The sequence below is a fragment of the Hemitrygon akajei genome, chromosome 14 (genome assembly GCF_048418815.1).
Source record: "Hemitrygon akajei chromosome 14, sHemAka1.3, whole genome shotgun sequence".
Lineage (NCBI taxonomy): Eukaryota > Metazoa > Chordata > Chondrichthyes > Myliobatiformes > Dasyatidae > Hemitrygon > Hemitrygon akajei.
The window spans coordinates 25351337-25373962 of record NC_133137.1 but is presented as its reverse complement, the minus strand read 5'-3'; the positions used below and the strand labels follow the sequence as shown (position 1 = coordinate 25373962).

The 22626-nt window shown below is 36.5% G+C and overlaps 1 protein-coding gene across 4 annotated transcripts in view; it reads left to right on the top strand.

Moving 5' to 3' along the window:
- The window catches only part of ap1b1 (adaptor related protein complex 1 subunit beta 1), a 71513-nt gene that overhangs the window by 29908 nt on the left and 18979 nt on the right, over positions 1-22626 (top strand). The window contains exons 8-18 of one of the 4 annotated variants that reach the window (XM_073065711.1): positions 2916-3036; positions 4728-4823; positions 5489-5604; positions 7433-7598; positions 10197-10295; positions 12015-12274; positions 13091-13295; positions 13844-13864; positions 14091-14120; positions 15399-15452; positions 19082-19227. In XM_073065711.1, coding sequence (XP_072921812.1) covers positions 2916-3036; positions 4728-4823; positions 5489-5604; positions 7433-7598; positions 10197-10295; positions 12015-12274; positions 13091-13295; positions 13844-13864; positions 14091-14120; positions 15399-15452; positions 19082-19227 — 1314 coding nt within the window. Of the gene's footprint in view, positions 1-2915; positions 3037-4727; positions 4824-5488; positions 5605-7432; positions 7599-10196; positions 10296-12014; positions 12275-13090; positions 13296-13843; positions 13865-14090; positions 14121-15398; positions 15534-19081; positions 19228-22626 lie in introns of all 4 variants that reach the window. The other 3 variants (XM_073065709.1, XM_073065712.1, XM_073065710.1) reach the window with 3 other exon arrangements.

Below are 22626 nucleotides of genomic sequence, written 5' to 3'. Positions count from 1 at the left end.
ATCCGTGGACCCCAGTTTGGGAACTCCTACTTTAAACCTTTCCTACCAATTACCTGTCCAATAATCCTTTGTTATTGTACCCACCTCAACCATATAAAGTGGCATGCAAAAGTTTGGGCACCCTTGGTCAAAATTTCTGTTACTGTGAGTAGCTAAGTGAGTAAAAGATGATCTGATTTCCAAAAGGCATATAAAGTTAAAGATGACACATTTCTTTAATATTTTAAGCAAGATTACTTTTTTATTTCCATTTTTTACACTTTCAAAATAACAAAAAAGGAAAAGGGACTGAAGCAAAAGTTGGTTAGTACTTAGTAACACCCCCTTTAACAAGTATAACAGCTTGTAAACGCTTTCTGTAGCCAGCTAAGAGTCTTTCAATTCATGTTTGGGGGATTTTTGCCCATTCTTCCTTGTAAAAAGCTTCTAGTTCTGTGAGATTCTTGGGCCGTCTTGCATGCACTGCTCTTTTTAGGTCTATCCACAGATTTTCGATGATGTTTAGGTCAGGGGACTGCGAGGGCCATGGAAAAACCAGCTTGTGTCTCATGAGGTAGTCCATTGTGGATTTTGAGGTGTGTTTAGGATCATTATCCTGTTGTAGAAGCCATCCTCTTTTCATCTTCAGCTTTTTTACAGATGGTGTGATGTTTGCTTCCAGAATTTGCTGGTATTTAATTGAATTCATTCTTTCCTCTATCAGTAAAATGTTCCCCATGCCACTGGCCGCAACACAAGCCATGATTGATCCACCCCCGTGTTTAACAGTTGGAGAGGTGTTCTTTTCATGAAATTCTGCACCCTTTTTTCTCCAAACATACCTTTGCTCATTGCGGCCAAGAAGTTCTATTTTAACTTCATCAGTCCACAGGACTTGTCCAAAATGCATCAGGCTTGTTTAGATGTTCCTTTGCAAATTTCTGAGGCTGAATTTTGTGGTAAGGACGTAGGAAAGGTTTTCTTCTGATGATTCTTCCATGAAGGTCATATTTGTGCAGATGTCGCTGCATGGTAGAACAGAGCACCACCGCTCCAGAGTCGGCTAAATCTTCCTGAAGGTCTTTTGCAGTCAAATGGGGGTTTTGATTTGCCTTTCTAGCAATCCTACGAGCAGCTGTCTTGGAAAGTTTTCTTGGTCTTCCAGACCTCAACTTGACCTCCACCATTCCTGTTAACTGCCATTTCTTAATTACATTATGAACTGAGGAAATGGCTACCTGGAAGTGCTTTGCTATCTTCTTATAGCCTTCTCCTGCTTTGTAGGCATCATTTATTTTAATTTTCTGTGCTAGGCAGCTGCTTCAAAGAGCCCATGGCTGCTGATTGTTGGGACAAGGTTTGAGGAGTCAGTGTATTTATAAAGCTTTGAAATTTGCATCACCTGGCCTTTCCTAACGATGACTGTGAAAAAGCCATTGCCCTAACAAGCTAATTAAGGTTTGAGACCTTGGTAAAAGTTATCTGAAAGCTCAAATCTCTTGTGGTGCCCAAACTTTTGCATGGAGCTCCTTCCCTTTTTTCCACTCTAAAATTGTACAAAACAAAAACAATACACTAATCTTGCTTAAAATGTTGAAAAGAATGTTTTATCTTTAACTTTATGACTTTTGGAGATCAGTTCACCTTCTACTCACTTAACTATTCACAGTAACAGAAATTTTGACCAGGGGTGCCCAAACTACCTTAAACCAGGACTCTAGTTCTTTATTCCCTAATCCCAGGAAAATGACTGTGTATTCAACCTATCTTTTTCCTTCATAATTTTTATAAGATCAATGTTTAGTCTTCTACACTTCTGGAAACAAAGTCCTAACCTGCTCATTTTCTCTATGTAGCAAAGTCACTCAAGTTCTGGCAAGATCCTCATAAACCCTTTCTACATTCTTTGCAGTATCTGGCATCTTTCTTATAGCAGGTTGACCGTAACTGACACAGCCTTTTCAATCAAGTGCAGCCTCACCAACATTTTGTGCACTTTGTGTCTTGTGTTAGCATCCTGAATTCTTGATATTAGGGCTTATGGCAAAAGCATTCCTCATGGTATGGAGCCACATGATAATCTGCCTACCATCCCAATATGTTGCAAAACAGAGATATTGTATTTGTTTAATTAAATCCTTTCCTAGTTCCTTCATCTTCAACATTAGCTCCAGGGAATTAATTTGTCACACCTAATGTTGATTAGAGACTTTTCAATCGGCTGGCTCTGCTTCTGAGCTGACTCTTGTACCTGCTTTATGTGCTTACCTTGCTATCACCCCACCCATTTTAATGTTCCTTCAGTTTTATTTTTCCTTTTGTCTTTTCAAAATTCTGAGGTGCCTCTCTAGATTACATTGTGGCTTGCCATCTTTATACCAGTTCCACATTTAACCCACTAAAAAATCTGACCTGCACTTGTATAGGTTAATCTATAAGTTTCATGAACATCTCCCTTCATCCCTCAATCTCTGATAAGAATTTGCATGCCAGGCACAAGCTTGGTAAATCTATCTGGAGGTTTATCGTACATACTGGAAACACCTAGCAGTTCAGACAGCACCTGTGGAATTAGAAAGAGTTCATGTGGAGGACTTTTAAAAGTGGGAAAGAGAAAGTGAGCTAATTTTAAGTTGTAAAAAGAGTTAGGGAAAGTTTGGATGGGACAAAGGGAATATTTGATGGGGTGAAACCAGGGTTGCTGGGGAGATGAGCCATGGATAAAATTATCATATTGATCAGTTAATGAGGGAAGTTATAGGGACCATGAATAAAGGAAAATGAAGGCTATGAAGTAGAGCAGTTAGAGATACAGACAATACAAGTAAAGCATACTAAAGTGAATATTTGATAGTGATTTTCAGAAGTATTAGTTTAAAAGTAAATTTACAATTTTACTTTTACTCCTATATTACGGATTTCTCTTTATTTTTTAGGTCTGAGATTCTTAAGCATGAAATGAAGGTTTTCTTTGTAAAATACAATGATCCAATATATGTGAAACTGGAAAAACTGGATATTATGATTCGATTGGCTTCTCAAGCCAACATTGCACAGGTTAGTGACTAAATGGCACTCAGCTCAGGTTTGTACCTTTTTGGTACACCTTGAGTAACTCGGTTGTAATCAGCCTGTAAGTGGAATACAAAGTTTTCAAATTATGAAGTAATTACTTAACGTTTAAATGCTTGCCACCAAAAGATGATTTTCAGGCACATGAATGTTTGGTGTATAATTATTAGAAACTTTGCGAATGTACCCTCATTTGATTTGGATTATAAAGGTTGTTTATTTCAAATACTGAATATCACTCAATGTTTTAAGAACAGCTTCTTCTTCTCCACTAACAGATTTCTGAGTGGTCCATGAATACCCCCTTGCAATTTTGTTCTTTTTTTGCACTATTTATTTATTTCTTAAAATATACTCTTATTTATAGTCATTTTACGGCTATATATGTATGTCAGTGATGAACCTAATTCTGATACATCAAGTTATTGGAGAACAATAAACGTTAAAGCCACTGGGGACTGTTACTTCATCCCATTGGCTCTACGATTATCATTCCTAAAATATTCAGTGTGGGATGATTATAGGTGTGTCTCGGTTTCTCAGTGAAGTTGCCTTGCAACAGATAGTTATTTTTGAGAGTTTTCTAATTATATGTAGTAATTTTGACTATGAAGTCTGTATAGAATTAGAGCCAACTCATTACATATACGTAGATTTCCTAAAGCCTGGTAGGTCTGTCAGGATAAATTTATTAGGCACATTATTTGCTCCAATGCCATTTGCCAATATCTGAAACGAACAGAGAAAGATTAAGTTAAAGCTATATGATTGAATTGTATATTTCCCTGGGGTACTGAGCTTATTTGAATGTAACTGGCTAATCTTCCTTTTTTATTTTCTCATTGAAACTATTCATATCCATTATACTGTTGACTTGAAGTATTTTTCCACCCTGTTAAAGTTTACAGGTATTGAAATTTATTCAGAGTGTGCAGTATTTAACTGAGAATGTCTGGAGCTTTATGTCTAGAATGGCATTAATTTTTAAACTATGCATCATAAACCTGACACCTTCTCCTTGGATCCTGAATTAGCCATTATTGAGTACATTCCTTCAACAAAAGCAATGGAAAACTACAGGTTCCACATGTTGTAAACCATAGTATTTCAATATATCTTTCTGTGTCAGCTGAGTTTTATCAAATGAATTCTTGTTGGTCCTCAGCTTGATCTGTTTCATTATTTCTTAGCAAAAGCAAAAATGTTCAGATTCTTAAATTAATGCAATATAAGCTTGATATTTCCTAAGATGTCTATGTTCTAAAGAATTTTAACTAAAATGTGAACACGTGTTGCTTTTATCTGTTAAGAAAAAGCACTTGTAGGTGATGGACAGTAGAAATGGAAGCAAGTGTGTGGGTGAGGTTAAAAAAATATTAAGAACTAGTTATCCTGTATGTTTTTAAAAAAAACAATATAACTGGGAAGCTGTGATGACAGGTGAGTAATATGATTGTCAATTAAGTGTTATGAAATGCTGAGTACAGCTATTTGGTCTTTCATCAAATCCAGTTTTGGAGGTAGTATCCCTCTTCAAAATGGACAAAATAAAATTTATGACTTCGGTCACAAAACAACACAATTATAATCTAGTTTGCCAAACTGTAAATATTGCTGAATTAGTACTGTGTCCAATTTTTAATCTGTTTATTTTGCTTCCTCATCCCGATGTGAAGGTTTTGGCAGAATTGAAGGAGTATGCCACTGAAGTAGATGTTGACTTTGTGCGAAAAGCTGTGCGTGCAATTGGACGATGTGCAATTAAAGTTGAGGTGAGAATTGAAATTTAAATTATAGCTGGTACAACAAGAAATTTTCAGTCGAGTTTATAATCAAAGTTTCACAGGGTTACTGGCTTACTACAGCATTAACAACCAGGGATGATTTTCTGTGGCTCACTAAAATCATGATAATGTATAGTAAGACTCCAATAAAGCAGCATTTTCAGGATTTGTACTAGCAAATTTTCCTGATAATTCTTTAAAACCCCAATACACTTTGAATTTTTTTTCCAGATGTTACATAATAAAGTAATTTTTTCCATTGGACTTGGTATGCTGAAGGGAAGTACATGAATTGAGGGCTGTTCGTAAGCTGATGCTGATCCAGTTGGGTTTCTGATTAGTCAATGGCAGATTATTGATTTTTACTGGTTCAGTTAACAGGGTTAATAAATAATTTATCTGCAAACTTTAAGTATTAATTGAATTCTGTTCATGCTGTGGGTTGGCAAAAACTGTTCCTTATAAATCAGAGCTAATATTATCTATGCCAGAACTGGTTGTTAGAGTTTAAATCCATTTTAAGCCTGTTTGGTGAATTCAAGATTTTTCTTAGTTGTCTTTGGTATTTAAAAAAACATTGACAGTAAATCTGTAAAGAATCATTGCAATTGAAGTGAAAATGTTTGTCATAAACTTGATGGTTTTTGTTGCAGCAATCAGCAGAACGCTGCGTGAGTACGCTACTTGATCTCATTCAGACAAAAGTAAACTACGTCGTCCAAGAAGCTATCGTAGTAATAAAGGACATTTTCCGTAAATACCCAAACAAGTAGGTTCACTTCTGCTTTCTGTTCTGATTTATCTGCTTTGTCCTTCAATTTAGGTTAGAATCAGAATCAGGTTTATTACTACTGGCATGTGACGTGAAATTTGTTAACTTAGCAGCAGCAGTTCAATGCAATACATAATCTAGCAGAGAGAGAAAAGAATAATAAATAAATAAAATAAAACATCATAAACACATAAATCAATTACATATATTGAATAGATTTTTTAAAAATGTGCAAAAACAGAAATACTGTATATTATAAAATGTGAGGTAGTGTCCAAAGCTCCAATGTCCATTTAGAAATCGGATGGTAAGGGGAAGAAGCTGTTCCTGAATCGCTGAGTGTGTGCCTTCAGGCTTCTGTATCTCCTACCTGATGGTAATGGTGCACAAATGGCATGTCCTGGGTGCTGGAGGTCCTTAATAATGGACGCTGCCTAATCAGTTTTTTTATACCCGATTGTAAAGCTTTTATGACATTTGCAGTTATTCAGAAAGCAACATCTCTTCTGAAGAAAATATTTAAAGCTTTTGCATTTATATTCAGTTCTGAAGTTTGACACATTACAGCTGCTTCATAAACTAAAACTTGAGTGCCTGCTTCAATCTTATTACCAATGGCTGTAATTTAACCATAATCATTTGCAGTTATAAATGTCAAAGGTTATGTTTCCATTTAAGGTGAATCTAGTTGTAAATTTATTCAGATTTTTGCCACTTGCAAAGCTTAATTTCCTCCTTTGTTTTGCCATGTTGTAGTACCAGTGAAATCATAGAGACCTCATTCTGGTACTCTACCAAAACAAAGATGAAAGGAAAAGGTTGCTCATACTGAGTGCTTACAGAATAATAAATGTTACAATTAAGTAGTTTTTACCTTAATTTTATTTCACTTCTTAAACCCTTTTTTTCAACCCTATTTCAATCCCAAATTTGGCTACTTTTGTACCATTTCTTTGAATCCTTCTCTCTTTATGTGTCAGGTAGCTTGTTCAATCAAGCTAAGTCTGTGCTGTTGATGCTGTCATTGGTTAATGTTATGGCATTAGCTCAGGTCTGCATAATTAAATGAACACACACTGAATACATTTCTATGCATTAGTATATTTGAGAATGCTTGTCTGCATAAGTACTTACAACTACTACTTCTAACTGTCTAATACGCTGCTGGCGTTTAGGGTAACAATGAAGGTCCTCCATCTCTGGTGGTGGTCAGTGCTCCCTTCATCTTGTCAGTAGCTTCCTCTCAGTTTTCACTACTGCCAGTCATGCAAGTCCCAAGTGGAGACTCAGGAATGCCATTGCACTCAGATGTAAAAGGATTCTTTATTGCTATTTCTGTAACCATTTTGTTTTACCAGTCAGGGTCGTTGGCCCTGAGCTGAACCCCTAAGCCTCGAGGACCGGTGGACCGCTCTTATTCTGGCCTCTACCCTTTGACCTGTTTGACATGGGTTACCGTACCAAGAGCCAAAGTTTAAAGCCCCTACTCCAGCCAACATCACTCTCTGGGTCATTGAGGCACGCAAGCCTCCAAATTGCAACAAGGTTGTGGTCCTCTCTGAGGGACTGCATAAGTGTATTTACATCATGGAGATGATAAATTGCTTTATAAATTCAGAGCCTTGAACCCACAAACTGAAACATGATTTTCTGAAGTTATGGTCAAATTCACTCTAAAGTTTAGCTTTCTTCACATTTACAGTACTTTGTTGAATGCATTGATTTAAAAATGTTCTGCAAAATTGGCTAATATATTTTTTGGGGATATTAGGTAGGTTAAAATCTTATCCCTGGTTGCCATCTTAATGTCTTGCTTATTGTTAAGGTATGAAAGTGTTATTGCAACACTTTGTGAAAATCTGGACTCATTGGATGAACCAGAAGCAAGAGCGGCGATGATATGGATAGTTGGAGAGTATGCAGAAAGAATTGACAATGCTGATGAGCTATTAGAGAGCTTCCTGGAAGGATTCCATGATGAGAGCACACAGGTAAGAAGTAAAGCTTAAATTTTCCAAGAGAGACTGGAAAATAATTGTGTCATTGAGACCTTTCTTATGCGGTCATTTAGCCCTAATGGCATGTACGCAAATGCAACGATTGAAAGACTACATAAGTATGGGGCAATTAAAAGTTCAAGGAACATAAATTTATTATCAAAAGTACATGTATGTCGCCACATACAACTCTGAGGTTCATTTTCTTGTCTGGTAAAATGGAGCAGAAACAATAAAACAAAGTTATGGTGAACTAACAGTTCTGAAATGTTTTGGAAAATGTGCTATGACAATTTAATGGACCTGCATTCCAAACCGTAGACTAACCGAAGAAAGCAATTAAAATCCCACAATGTCAGTTGAAAACTTGAATTCAATTCCATGATAGAAATTTTTGTTAAACTATAAAATGAAGCTGCTGGTTGTCCTAAAAGTTCATGCAATTTTCTTGTGTCTGTAGGTGGACAGGTCTTGCTTGTACTCAATCACATTACGTTGACGTTCTGCCTTTTCTCACACAGTAACAATTAACCTGCAACATTTGTTGTTACGTCTGAGGAAGCATGTATTATTGACCGTATTTTAAATATGTAATTAGTCCAGATCCTTTGGTGAATTGGAATTTCCACCAATATTTGTCTGTCTGCCGCGGTGGATAGACGAACCACACTTACATTCTTCCATGCATTATCATCCCTTAGCAACATATCAGATATTGGCAAACTATGAATTTTGCAGGGGAAGAGTGAGGGAAAATTGTTAGAAACAGTTTTCCAAGAGCCAAATCAATAGCCAAAGGTCAGGTTGATTGCTATACCCTTTGAAAATGAATTTCATTTGAACAAATTCTTTGATGTCAATTTCAGAAGCATTATAAGGAAAAGTTATCCAGAAAGTGATGTGTAAAGGAATTCTCAGCCTGCCTCTTTGAGAAACAGAGTTGTTTATACTATAACTACATCAAATAATTCACTTGATGCAGATGTGGATTGGCAAGTTCCTTCACTTCCAACAGTGTTGTATGATTTCCCATAATTTAGTGAAATCCTGTAGACGATGCAGACTTTGGTATTTAATAGAATTGTATTATATGTTGGTATTAAATGATTTTGAGGAAAATAGAGGAGGAAAAAGCCTGGGAATTGCACCTCTGAGGATTACAAAGCAGTCTATGTAAACCTATATATAAGGAAATACATACCTAAAACCTGGCAATTACTGACCAGTAAGTTTATAGAAACATAGAAAACCTACAGCTCAATACAGGACCTTCGGCCCACCAAGTTGTGCCGAACATGTCCCTACCTTAAAAATTACTAGGCTTACCTATAGCCCTCTATTTTTCTAAGCTCCATGTACCTATCCAAAATTCTCTTAAAAGACCCTATCACATCCACCTACCACCGTTACCTGCAGCCCACTCCACGCACTCACCACTCTCTGAGTAAAAAACTTACATCTGACTTCTCCTCTGTACCTACTCCCCAGCACCTTAAACCTGTTATGGCAACCATTTCAGCCCTGGGAAAAAGCCACTGACTATCCACAAGATCAATGCCTCTCATCATCTTGTACACCTCTTATCAGGTCACCTCTCATCCTCCATCGCTCCAAGGAGAAAAGGCCAAGTTCACTCAACCTATTCTTTTAAGACATGCTCCTCAATCCAGGCAACATCCTTGTAAATCTCCTCTGCACTCTTTTTATGGCTTCCACATCCTTCCTGTAGTGAGGCAACCAAAACTGAGCACAGTACTCCAAGTGGGGTCTGACCAGGGTCCTATATAGCTGCAACTTACCTCTCAGCTCCTAAATTCAATTCCACAATTGATGAAGGCCAATACACCATATGCCTTCTTAACCACAGAGTCAACCTGAGCAGCTGCTTTGAGTGACGGATCCCAAGATCCCTCTGATCCTCCACACTTCCAAAAGTCTTACTATTAATACTATATTCTGCCATCATATTTGACCTACCAAAATGAACCACTTCACACTTATCTGGGTTGAACTCCATCTGCCACTTCTCAGCCTAGTTTTGCATCCTATCATTGTCCCTCTGTAACCTCTGACAGCCCTCCACACTATCCGCAACACCCCCAACCATCAGCAAACTTACTAACCCACCCCTCCAATTCCTCATCGAGGTGATTTATTAAATTAACGAATTTTGGAATGTTGTTGATAGAAATAACTTTTTAAAATAAAATGTTGATCTGCTCTGTTTCCTTGGGAATCCCGATGGTTCAGCGTCTGGCTTGTTGATTTATTTTCTTTGCCCAAGGAAATACCTGTGTCTCTGTTAATATGGTGTCTTCATTAATTGCATAATCTCTTTTAGGTTGAACACACCCACTAGAATGTGCAGAATATTACTAAAGTTCCCAAGGAAATAATAGTAATGTTGTTGACTATGTTGATGTTTGCATTTTCTGTGTTAGGAATGCTTCTGTGCAAGAAATGATGTTTAGACATTGAAGGTAGATTATGAATTTGAAGTTTTCAAAGAAGTTGAATTTGTGGTTTTAAATACTTGTTTTTATTGGAAATTTAGCTTTTGTTACTTAATGGCAGTTTTATCTTTTGTAACAGGTTCAACTGCAACTTTTGACTGCTATTGTGAAACTGTTCTTAAAAAAACCTACTGAGACGCAAGAGCTGGTGCAGCAAGTTCTAAGCTTGGCGACACAGGTTTGATACATTGTTTTCCTATGTTTGGAAGGTTAACAGCTGAAAGTGCACGATTGCAGAGGTTGCAACTTTGCTATAAATTACAGACAAGTAATACTTGGTCTTAAAACGTCTAAAAATAACATGAGTTCTTAAAGAAACCCTGAGTAATTAAATGTGCTTATTAATTAAAAAATAATTAAAGTAAACTCATTTTAAAAAGACAATGGTTGCCTTATGCTTGTGTCCATCACAGCTCACAGCTCTTCCTTCATCAAGACTAACCTGTGAATGGTCAGTGGACAGTTTCCCCAGATTCTGAGCGATTTACAGGAATTTGGCACTTGGATGCTAGGCTTCACACCCTGGAGTGTGGTTGGCAAGATTCCAGTGATTGCTTATCAGCAAATTTTAAGACTTCCATGTCATCTGCTGACTTTTCTCAGGAAAAGTTTGGCCATTATTCTGAATAACTGCACCTCCCAGATTTCTTTAGTTTCCACTTATTTCTAAAAATTTGAGTAAGAATGTCGACTAGAATATTTTGAAAACTAAGTTTGTTACATATCTTTAAATAGAAAGGGGCACGCTTAATTGGTATTTCTTTGCTTATTTGCCCCTGCTCGTAAAGTACCTATCTGCTTATGCTTCGAGAGTGATTTAAGAGTTTTAGAGTCATAGAAATGTACAGTGCAGAAACAGACCCTTATGGACCACTTCATTAATGCCAACCATGTTGTCTATTAGTGCTAAATCTGCTTGCATGAGGCTTGTTTATTTCTACTACTTTCCTATCTGAATACTTGCCCAAGTGTTTGGTTACTTAACATTAGGCAAAATAACAATTCCTAAAATGAAAAAAAATATAGTTCCATCTGCAAAGGGAAGTTACATTTATCTCAGTCCAGTTATAATCTATTTAGGTATTCAAATTCTTTCTTTGTGACATGATTGCTGATCTAATGTGAACAGTGCAACAAGAAATTTTCCATTGTCGATGTAATTATGTTGAAATAAATTATTGAATGCATACGCTTGACGTAACAAATTGCTGTGATACTGCAGGATAGAAATCACCATTGCTGCCCCCACTCCTAGCCTTAATGAGAGTATAGATCTTCTTTTAACTTCAGTTGCTCCACCCTCAGTCTGGCACCTTTTCAGTAGAATTCCATGAGTGAATTAAAGGAATGCTACCCTTGCTTTGGATGGTACATTCAGGAATCATTAAAGGCACCTCAAAATTCAATCATAGAAGTCATGAAGGATCTATAATGGAATTAATGAACAAATTACTTTGGTTTGTGTAGTATTTTAATTACCAAACATTTTGTGCTGGAGCCATTTATGATAAAACTGTACCTTGGTGTTCCTCTAGAACACGTTATTTATTGTGATACAGTGCAGAATTGGCCCTTCCGGCTCATTGAGCTGTGCCACCCAGCAATACCCCGATTTAATCCCAGCTTAATCACAGGACTTAACGTGCCAACTGGGACGTCTTTGGAATGTGGGAGGAAACCAGGGCACCGGACGAAACCCACACGGTCACGGGGAGAACTTACAAACTCCTCCCAGGCAAGGGCAGGAATTGAACCTGGGTCGCTGGTACTGTAAAGCGTTGTGCTAACCACTACACTATCATATTCAGTGTTTGTTAACCAGATGTTGCTAACAATTGTGTGTGCTATTCTAATGTATAACTTGAAAATAATTTATGGAGTTTCTCTAATATTGCAGGATTCTGACAACCCTGACTTGAGAGACCGTGGCTATATATATTGGCGTCTGCTTTCTACAGATCCAGTGGCAGCAAAAGAAGTTGTATTGGCAGAAAAACCTTTAATTTCAGAAGAAACTGATCTTATTGAGCCAACGCTCCTTGATGAATTAATTTGCCATATTGGAACCCTGGCCTCTGTGTACCATAAGCCACCCAGTGCATTTGTGGAAGGCAGCAGAGGTGTTCAACATAAGAGGCTACCACCACGATCTGGATCGTAAGTAAAAAATGCAAAAGCTATTATATTTTACTATTTTCTTCCAACCTTACCAAGGAAAGAAATATCAAAAACAAGGCTGCAACTTTCAGGGTATTTGTTCTTGTTTTCTCAAAAGTGATAGATCTTCAAAGCTGGAGATACATTGCAAGTTTAGCTTAATATTATATTGAAACATCAGTGACAAAAGAATGCCCCCTGTTATCTTATGAAATAAACCGATTGAAAAAGCAAAAATGCCACGTTTATTTTCCTGGGGATCATAAAAGATTTTTAGCTGGAAAAATTGATAGGTTATGGTGTATAGGTTCTGTCATTTATTTTCAAACCCAATTTCCACATTTCCTCATTCCTTGAACTTCACTAATATGAGGTTGGTGAATATTTATTGTACCTCATACTTACTCAAACCAGTTTACAGAAAATGCTGTAAGTTATCTCAAACTTTACTTGTTAATTTCTGCTTTCTCTTGCCACACTATTGCATTCTGCTATTCATAAACAGTTGGATTAAGATCAGAAAATTGTGAAATGCCTTGTGTCTCCAAGGATCATTAATGTTGACTTTGTGATCACATTTCCTCATCCACTACATTTACATCTTTTGCTATCCCCATCCTTTATATCCCTGATTTGAATTTTTTCCTCCTGGCATTCAAATTTATCCGTACTTTTTGCCTTGTGCCTCCTCTTTGGAAGAAGTGCTGTATAGATGCAAGTTTCTATAGTCACTGATTTGTTCTCCAGTTATGTGATACAATCAAAACAATATTTAATCCTAGTATTTAATGTTTGGCATTTTCTCCATTCTGTTAGAAATGAAAGTACTGAGAGTCCTGAAGTTGCTGCATCTGCTGCACCCCAGCCTACTGAGCAACAACCTGCTGTTATTCCATCCCAGGGAGATCTTCTGGGTGATCTTTTGAATCTTGACCTTGGCCCTCCCGTCAATGTACCCATCCCCTCTTCAACAGTTCAGATGGGAGCCATGGACCTTCTTGGTGGCGGGTTGGACAGTTTGGTAGGCAAAGAGCCAAAGGCCTTTTCAGTAATCAAACCTATTTTGAAATTATGAATGCGCTTGTCAGATTTTGGTTTAAAATGTTATCATTTAGATTTTACCCCCTAAATTGCTGGCATGCATATTTGTATAGAGCTTAAAAGCAGAATAACTTTCTTTTAAACTTTGCGAAACAAGTTTAAGATTTTTAGTATGGGAGATTAGAAGACTCAAATTTAACTTTGTTCAGTTGATTGTGTAGCATGGTCTTATTTTCCCGCATTACTTTGTAATGAGTAACAGATTATAATGCATTTTATGATAACAGGCTTTTTGAACAACTTACAGAATTTTAATAATTCAACATCGCACTAAAATAGTGAACAGTTAGTTAATTTTGAGTTAAACTATTTCTTTTTAGTGATGTGTTTTATCTGCAGTTAATGTACATACTCTAATAATGCTGTTTTCTCTTCAAATTTATGCTGTTTTCTTTTTTTTTCACTCCACTTCTGCTTGCATGTGACTGTCCTTGCATTGCCTCTGTCTTTGCATATTCGTGTCTGGAGATGGGCGATGAAACTGAAGGGGTATGATTCTGTCCTTTTGGGTGTTAATATTTGCTTTCAAGTAAATCTGAAGGCTAATAGTTTTATAGTTATAATACCTGAATTACTCTAGTTCCAAGTGCCTCTAAGGTTTATGGTGGATAATTAACATTTTGGTTGTTGTAAGGATAAAATTTGAACTTAACATTTATGTTAACATTTACTTTTCCAGCTTTAACTTGTAACCTAATTTTTGTTTCTTTTAAAGCTTGGTGGTGATCTAGGCGGAAGTCCAGCAGTAAGTAGCATAAATACTTCATAGATAGAGGGGGTGGGGGGTGAAACTTTTAAAGAGATGAAGTAATTCTATTGCAATGCTGTTCGCTTCTCTCACAAGGATGAAACTGACATTCTGTCCATCCATGCAGTCTGCTGACTCAAAACAATTCATCTTTCTTTTTAAACACTACCTTTAATCCTTCACAGTTGGACCTTTTGGCTTGTTCCCTTCAAAAGTGGCCAACCAGAACCATATTTAATGCAATCAGTCATTCATGATCACAGAAGGAACTTTATATAATTTGTGAATGATATTTGTTGTAAAGTGACATGATTTTAATGCATGAGGAAACCCGTCAATCTAAAATGCCAATTACAGCAGAATTAGTGATTTTATTCTTTAACTATAAACTTTAGACGTAAATGTAATATTTTTTAAATGTTGTGATACTGAGTGAAAATCATAGGACTCGTACAATAAAGTTTAGGGCCCTTGATCCATAGACATGAATTAAAATCCCACAGTGGCAGCAGAGAAATGTAAATTCAAGCTGGAACTGGAAATTAAAATTAAAATCATCTCAGCAGTGGTAAAGCTGCTATATAATTATTAAAAACTCATCTGGTTTATTGAAGTTCTTCAAAAAGAGATCTGCTATTCTTCCCCAGTCTTGCCTGTATGTGACTCCAGACCCACCAATGTGGTTATACACAATGCCTCTTGAGTTTAGAAAAAAGTAGGAATTGATAAGAAATGCCATGTCCACATTTCATATAGAAATAGGAAAACCACTTCTTTTTAAGTGCTTTTTAATAAAACTGTTTTTAGCTTTTATATCACAATATATTCAATATAAATTACTTGTATGCACTGCTCTTTATGGACTGATCACATAAAATTCTCCTCTAAAACTGTAAGCATATAACAGCAATTAAGCAAGTAGTTTGACAAAGTGAAATGCAAAATGTAAGACTTTTGCAGCTTGGGGTGTCAGAATTTGGAGTTTGGTTCTGATGTCCTCTGTAAGGAGTCTCTAGGTCCTCCCCATGGAATAAATGGGCTTTCCCTGGGTGCTCCTGTTTCCTCCCATGGTCCAAAGCCATACCGGGTAGGTTAATTGGCCATTGTGAATTGTCCCGTGATTAGTTAGGGTTAAATCGGGGTGGCCAGGGATACCTGAGGTGGCAAGGCTCGAAAGGCCACAAGGGCCTACTCCGCGCAGTATTGCTAAATAAATGAATGAACGAATAAATAAATAAATAAATAAACAAAGCTTATCTTTTGCTGTTCATTCAGATAGGCGCTGGTTATGGGACCCCAGCAGTGATGCCGACATCCTTGAATGCAACGGTAGGAGGCGGCTTAGGTGATCTGTTTGAACTTGCCGGTGGTATAGGCGTTTCTTCTGGTTCCTACGTGGCTCCTAAAACTGTAAGCACCGTTTAACTGTACTAATATTTTTTCCAAAGCTTAGATTATCCCACCACCTGACTACTGTCCTACATGTCTCCCTGCTGGGATTAGTAGGACTCCTGTTCCACCTCCACACCTACAGCTTGTATCTATTCATAAAGAACAAAGAAAGAATACCTGCTCAGATGTGGTTTCCTTTTTGATTATTTTTTTTTAATTCACTCTGCAGGGAGATGTCAGTCTTCACTAGTTATATTTCCAGTTAATATGGCTCTTATCAGGACCTTGGTAAAGCAAGAGTCAAATTAGACTTATTCCTCACTCAGTGTCTCTGAGTGTTCATAGTACAACACTCTAAATCTCTATTTTCATTATAAATTCTAAATTTCATATAAGAACTGTTCTGAATTAACACTGATGCATACATAATGAGAATCTAGCTTCTTTGCATTAAGAAAATTTAATAGAACCATGATGACAAGATTGAAAAGTACAATTTGTCGTATTGAAGATATTCAAAGTATTTAAGTATTTAGTTCAGAGGATGTGCACAGCACTTGGTGCTGCTTCATTGCAGCTCCAGCAGTCTGAGCTTACTTCAGGTTTTATGGATTGTCAAGTTTGCATGTTCTTCCTGTGACTGAGAGTGTTTCCTCCCAAGATGTGCTGGCAGGTTGATAGACTACGGTGAATTACTCTGGTGGAGATGGCAAAGTGAAGATAGGCCTTTACCAAAGGACGTTCCTTCCCCCTGCTAGCCTGCAGGTTACGCTTGTGCAAAGTGTAGCACCTGCTTAGCCCCTCTTTCCCCGACCCCACCGATCCAGGGTCACCTGAAGCCATGGAAACAGATGGTGGATGGTCATATGATCAGCTGGTGCATATCACAAGGCCTGGTTATGCAACTACTGACGCCAGAAAGTCAATCTCTGAAGAGTATTGATAATAGCTGGGGTCACCCATCTTACAAAGACTCTACCTGCAAGAAGGCAATGGCAAACCACTTCCGTGGAAAAAAAATTACCAAGGACAATTATAATCATGGAAAGACCATAATCAAGAGAAAATCTGCAGATGTTGGAAATCCAAGAAACCCACATAAAGTACAGTTGACGTTTTGGCCTGAAACACTGAATGTACTTCTTTCCATAGATGCTGCCTGGCCTGCTGAATTCCTCCAGTGTTTTGTGCATGTTGCTTGGAAAGACCGTGATCACCTACGTCATACAACATGGCACATAATGCTGCTGATGATGGTAGATAAGTGGCAAAGAACATTTGATGTGTAGGTGGAAGAGAATATATTGTAGGGTTATAGAGAATGGAGCTGATGGGATTGCTCTTCTGGAAGCAGGCCAAATGGTGGAAATGCCATAATAGGCAAGTTAGCTACTATAATTATGCAAATACTTGTTCATTTATGCCTTGTTGGTCTTGGTGATACACTGCCCAATAGGTAAATCGGTTAAAGTTGTTAACCAGCTTGGAAATACATTGTCATTCCTTTATTGTCACTAACATAATATTCTGCATCTCTAACTTGATAGCATAATGTAGTGTTTTTTGCCCAGAGTTGTAAAAGCACATCATCACCACCATCTTGGCATTTGGAATTATCAGCAACACCCTTATCCTATGGAAGAATATAACACTTGACAAGTACACTTATGCACGCAGGACAAGAGATATCAGAAACGAGATTTAGAATTGCTGTAGCATCACTAACAGGTGTCATTTGCCACTCTTTAGCTGTACATACATCCATGTGATGTATTAAAGCCAAACTTCTGCTTGGCCATTGAAGACAGTAAATTAATTTGAATCTCAACAAGCCCAGCCTATTTCTAACCGTTTCTTAGTTAGGAAAACCATTGAACAATTCAGATTATTTATGTGTGCCTTATTTTGAGGATGTTTTGTTACTTCTGATATGAGCCACAAGGGTGTATGTCTGCTGACGAGTTTTGGGAAGCCTTAAGCAGAAATTTCCATTCCGGTGTGTATATTGTGTTCTTATTTTATCCAGATTGAATTCCTCTAAGACAGGGGTTCCAACCTGGGTTCCATGGACCCCTCAGTTTGTCATAGGGGTCCATGGCATAAAAAAGATTGGGAACCCCAGATATATACAGTATACTCACACACACCAAATGATTGAGCATGGATGGCAAAGGACAACTATTGGATTAATAGGTATCCTAGCTTAAATAAAAATATCTAAAAAAAAAAATCTCACTTTAAATTTATGTTTTTGATATCCGGTCAGTAACACAGCAGTCCAATTCAACTTGAATCTCCTGTTCTAGCTCTCTTTTAAACATAAGTACACTTTCAATTTTATTGCAAATATTCTAAGGTTTGACAATCTCCGTCTTAAATTGATGGTTTATAAAGTAGCTTATAAATGTAAAGGAAATTAGTATTTTACAAATACAGTGGATTCCGGTTAATTAGGACACATCAGGCCCAATTAGCCAAAGTTTCATGGAAGTAGTTGAAAGGAATAATAAAGACAGGCTACCTTTTAACTAAGTAACAAATAATGTATTTAAATGAATAACAGAACAAATTAGAAAAGTGTCTATCCTACTACAGTACTATAAAACTGTTATCAACAGAGGAATTAATCCAGTGTATGATGCCATGTTCTTTTGATTGACTGTAAATCAAGAAAATCAGCGCAGGCACCTAGTGTAGATAATCGATTGCCTTCCTACAATCCTTTCAAAGACTGTGTCTTCCAAATCTTCAATTTTATTGTAACATTCAAGATGATTGTCAATACTTTTAAATTCTTCGCTGTTCCTAACTTGCTAAAGTATTGAAATTGTTTCAATTTAACTCCCAGCCATTTTTGGCATCTCCAAGCCTGAATACTTGAAACTGCAATATGCAAACAAGTTCTGATTGTCTTGGTGCTTATTTTCTCCCTGAATATCAGTGACAATAATCACTGCTTTTGAACGCAAACACATGCAAGTGACACTATTAAAATCTGTTTGTTCTTAGCACGATGTAGTGTCTAGCGGCCACACAAGTGAACACAACTGACGCTAGTTAGAAACTTCGGCAACAGTGCCCTGCCCTAATTAAGTGCAATAGTGTCCCAAATAAACAAAGGAAATTCCAGCATTTTCTTGATTAATTTTTGTTTTTTAACAGTTGGCCCAAATAACATGATTGACCGATGGCCCAATTAGCCAGTATCCATTGTACTGATATTTTCAATTGGTAAACCATCATGCTGCATAATGAAGTGTTACTGACCTGTGCTGTGTGTATTGTATGACTGAGTTTTATTGATATTTTCTGAAATGAATCCTGTTCTGATTCACAGAAATATATTTTATGTTGCTTGTTTAGTTGCTGAAGAAATTTAGTTTCAGCCCTTTACACATATGAATGTAATAAATTTTTTAACATACTGTGTAATTTCATAGTTAATTTAAATTTTCTGGGAAACTGCAATGTAATTGTGGGTTTATTTAAAAATACAGCCTTTTTTTGTTTGTGTTAGAAATATCATGAGACCATATGAACACTTTAAATTCTTTTTGTTGCACTAGGTTTGGTTGCCTGCTGCAAAGGCCAAAGGTCTTGAAATTTCTGGCACATTTTCACGTCGCATAGGTCATATTTATATGGATCTCTCCCTGACGAACAAAGCCATGCAAGTAATGACTGACTTTGCAATCCAGTTTAACAAAAATAGGTGAGTATTATATTTGGCCTGACTTAAAGCAGTACTTTTGTATCTGGCAGGTCAGTTACCATAGAATTGCTTTAAATCCTTCTATGCAAAATACTTTAAAATTTCCTATTAGATCCTTTCTTCAGATTGCACTAATTCTTAAACTGCTTTGTAGTAATCTAGCATTTTCTAGAGGGAATGGGCAAGTGAGTCAATAATTAAAGTAAGTAGATTGAGTCAAGTAGACTCATTTTGAAATGTGTAATACTCATTTGCAGATAAATCCTACATGTTGAATAATATTTGGTTAGTATCTGAAATGAATTTGATGCTTGTAGGAAACCGAAACATTGCCAGCTCGTCTTAACTCGTAGCAAGTGAAGTAATGGAGTATATTACCTAATGAGTATATTTCTAATATATACATTATGTTGGGTGGGTAGTCTGTTGGGAGCTACTATACCATTTCACAATTAACATGCTAAAATTAATACCATCTTGTTACCTTCCAGAAGATATGTCCGCTGTCTATCAATAATCTGGATCTGGTGCAGTGGGAGATGTGCTAGAAATTGTAGTTGATATTATATATGAGATGTAGTTAATTCCTTAGAAGTCCTTTTTGGATGCTACAAAGTGATATTAGTAAAGCCATTCGGTACAGGCCATTATTCTGTACATAAAGTGCTCTGTTTGCTTCTGGGCAGAACACTTTTATACACACCCATCTGTGTCACTGATTCAGGGAAATGAATTTGATTCCCATCACGGTAGATAAAAAATTTAAATTCAAAATTAAATTAACATAGGACTTAGCAAAAAACAAAATGTAGTCACACCAATAGTAATTGTGAAACTACCAGACTCAAAAAAGCTGATCTACTTTACTCATGTCCTTCAGGATAGACAAGCTGTCATCCTTATCCAGCAGGACCTTTGTAAGCCTAGGTCATGGTTGTAATGAGAAGAGGGCATATCCTGGATGGTGAAGATACTTGGTGATGGATGCTGCCTTCTTGAGACACCACCTCTCGACGATGTCCTCAAAGGTGGGGAGGGTGGGTTGTCATCATGATGGAGCTGGCTGAGCCTACAGCCAGACACTTTCTTTCCTGTGCATTTGAGCCTCCAAACCAGACGGTGATGCAACCAGTCAGAATGCTCTCTACCTTGCGTCTGTAGAAAATTCTTTGACATGCCACAGCTGCTCAAACTCCTAATGAAATACAGTTGCTGACTTGTCTCCTCCATGATGCATTAATGTGTTGTGTCCAGGATAGGTCTTCTGAGATGTTGATACCCATGAACTTGAAGCTGCTCGTCCTTTCCCTCGGTGAATATTGGTGTGTGTTCTACCAACTTCCCTCCTGAAGTCCATGATCAATTCCTTGGTGCTGACATTCAGTGCAAGATTATTTTTGCGACATCACTCAACCAGACTCCTTGTTGCGTTATTTGAGATTCTACCAACGATATTGGTGTCTTTGATGAATTTCTTTCTTTCTTTTTCAATCTTTTTATTAATATCAAAATAGTGGATATACATAGTATTGTTACACTATTGTTGGGATTACATTGTTAATAGATAACATATATAGTTATATATTCAGTTTGTACAAAGGTAATAAACCTAAAAATGTTCAAAATACAAATGTAAAGTTCACAAAAAGGATTAATATATCCAAAAAGACAAAAAAAGAAAAAGAAAAGAAAAAAATATATATATATACCCCCCAAAAAAAACTAAACTAACCAATACTAGCCTAACAGAAAAGAAAAGAACATGGGCTGTTTATAGCATCAAAAAAAAACAGGACCATTAGTGTCACCCGCTCCGAACCTCCCTACATATATTAACACAAAAGTAGGTTGGAAAGAGGGCAAATCACATCATATGGAAGTATTGAATAAAAGACCTCCAAGTCTGATCAAATTTAATAGAAGGGTCATATATAACACTTCTGATTTTTTCTAAGTTTAAACATAATATAGTTTTTAAGAGAACCAATGAAATGTGGTGGGAGGATTAATCTCCTTCCAATTCAGCAAAATTGATCTTTTAGCCATTAATGTGAGAAATGCAATCATCCGACACGCTGAAGAGGTTAAATGGTGTGGTTCTATTATTGTTAAACCAAAAATTGCTGTAATAGGATGAGGTTGTAAATCAATATTCAAAACATTTGAAACAATATCGAAGATATCTTCCCAATATTTTTTCAGAGCAGAGCATGACCAAAACATATGAGTTAAAGAAGCGGTTTCAGAATGATATCTGTCACATACTGGACTTATATGAGAATAATAACGAGCTAATTTATCCTTAGACATATGGGCCCTATGAACTACTTTGAACTGTATGAACGAATGTTTAGCACATATAGAGGATGAATTAACTAATTGAAATTTTTTCCCCCATTTTTCGATAGGTAAAGTAAGCTTAAGTTCCCCTTCCCAATCATTTTTAATTTTATTAAATGCATCTGAACGAATTTTCATAATTATGTTGTAGATAGATGCTATTGCACCTTTCTGAGAAGGATTTAAATCTCAGATTTTTTTCAAACTATCCGTAGAGTATAAGTTCAGGAAAGTAAGAAAGACGGTATTTAAAAAGCTTCTAACCTGTAAATATCTAAAGAAATGAAATCTAGGTAAATTATATTTGTTAGATAATTGTTCAAATGACATGAAACAATTATCAAAAAATAAATCACAAAATCGTGAAATACCTTTAGTTTTCCAAATCAAATAGGCTTGATCTATAATCGAAGGATAAAAAAAAGTTAAATATAATAGGACTTGCTAAAATAAATTGATTTAACCCAAAAAATCTCCAAAATTGAAACCATATTCGTGAAGTATATTTAACTATTGGATCATCTAATTTTTTATACAATTTAGGAGGAGCAAAAAGAAGTGAAGTCCCTAGAATAGAACCCAGTGAAAACTCTTGTACCAAGCTACATTCAAGGTTTACCCAATGAGGGCTTAAAGTTATATCCAAGTCCCATAACCAAAATTTCAAATAGTGAATATTAATTGCCCAATAATAAAATCTAAAATTCGGCAGCGCCAGACCACCCTCTTTTTTTAGACTTCTGTGAGTATTTTTACCTAGCCTCGGATTTTTATTCTGCCAAATATAAGAAGAGATTTTAGAATCAACACTATCAAAAAAAAAATTCAATTCCCGTAAGAAGTCATACATAAAATTAGGATCATTGGGAAAATCAGTATTATATAAAGCAGTATAAAAATCTTGAAAAGATGTGTTTATTTCGTCATGATTAACTGTCTAATTATCATCTTGTTTATGAATCTTCATGATTTGGTGTTTAACCGAGGCAGTTTTCAATTGATTAGCTAATAATTTACCCGATTTATCACTATGTGTTTAAAACTCACTTCTGGTTTTCA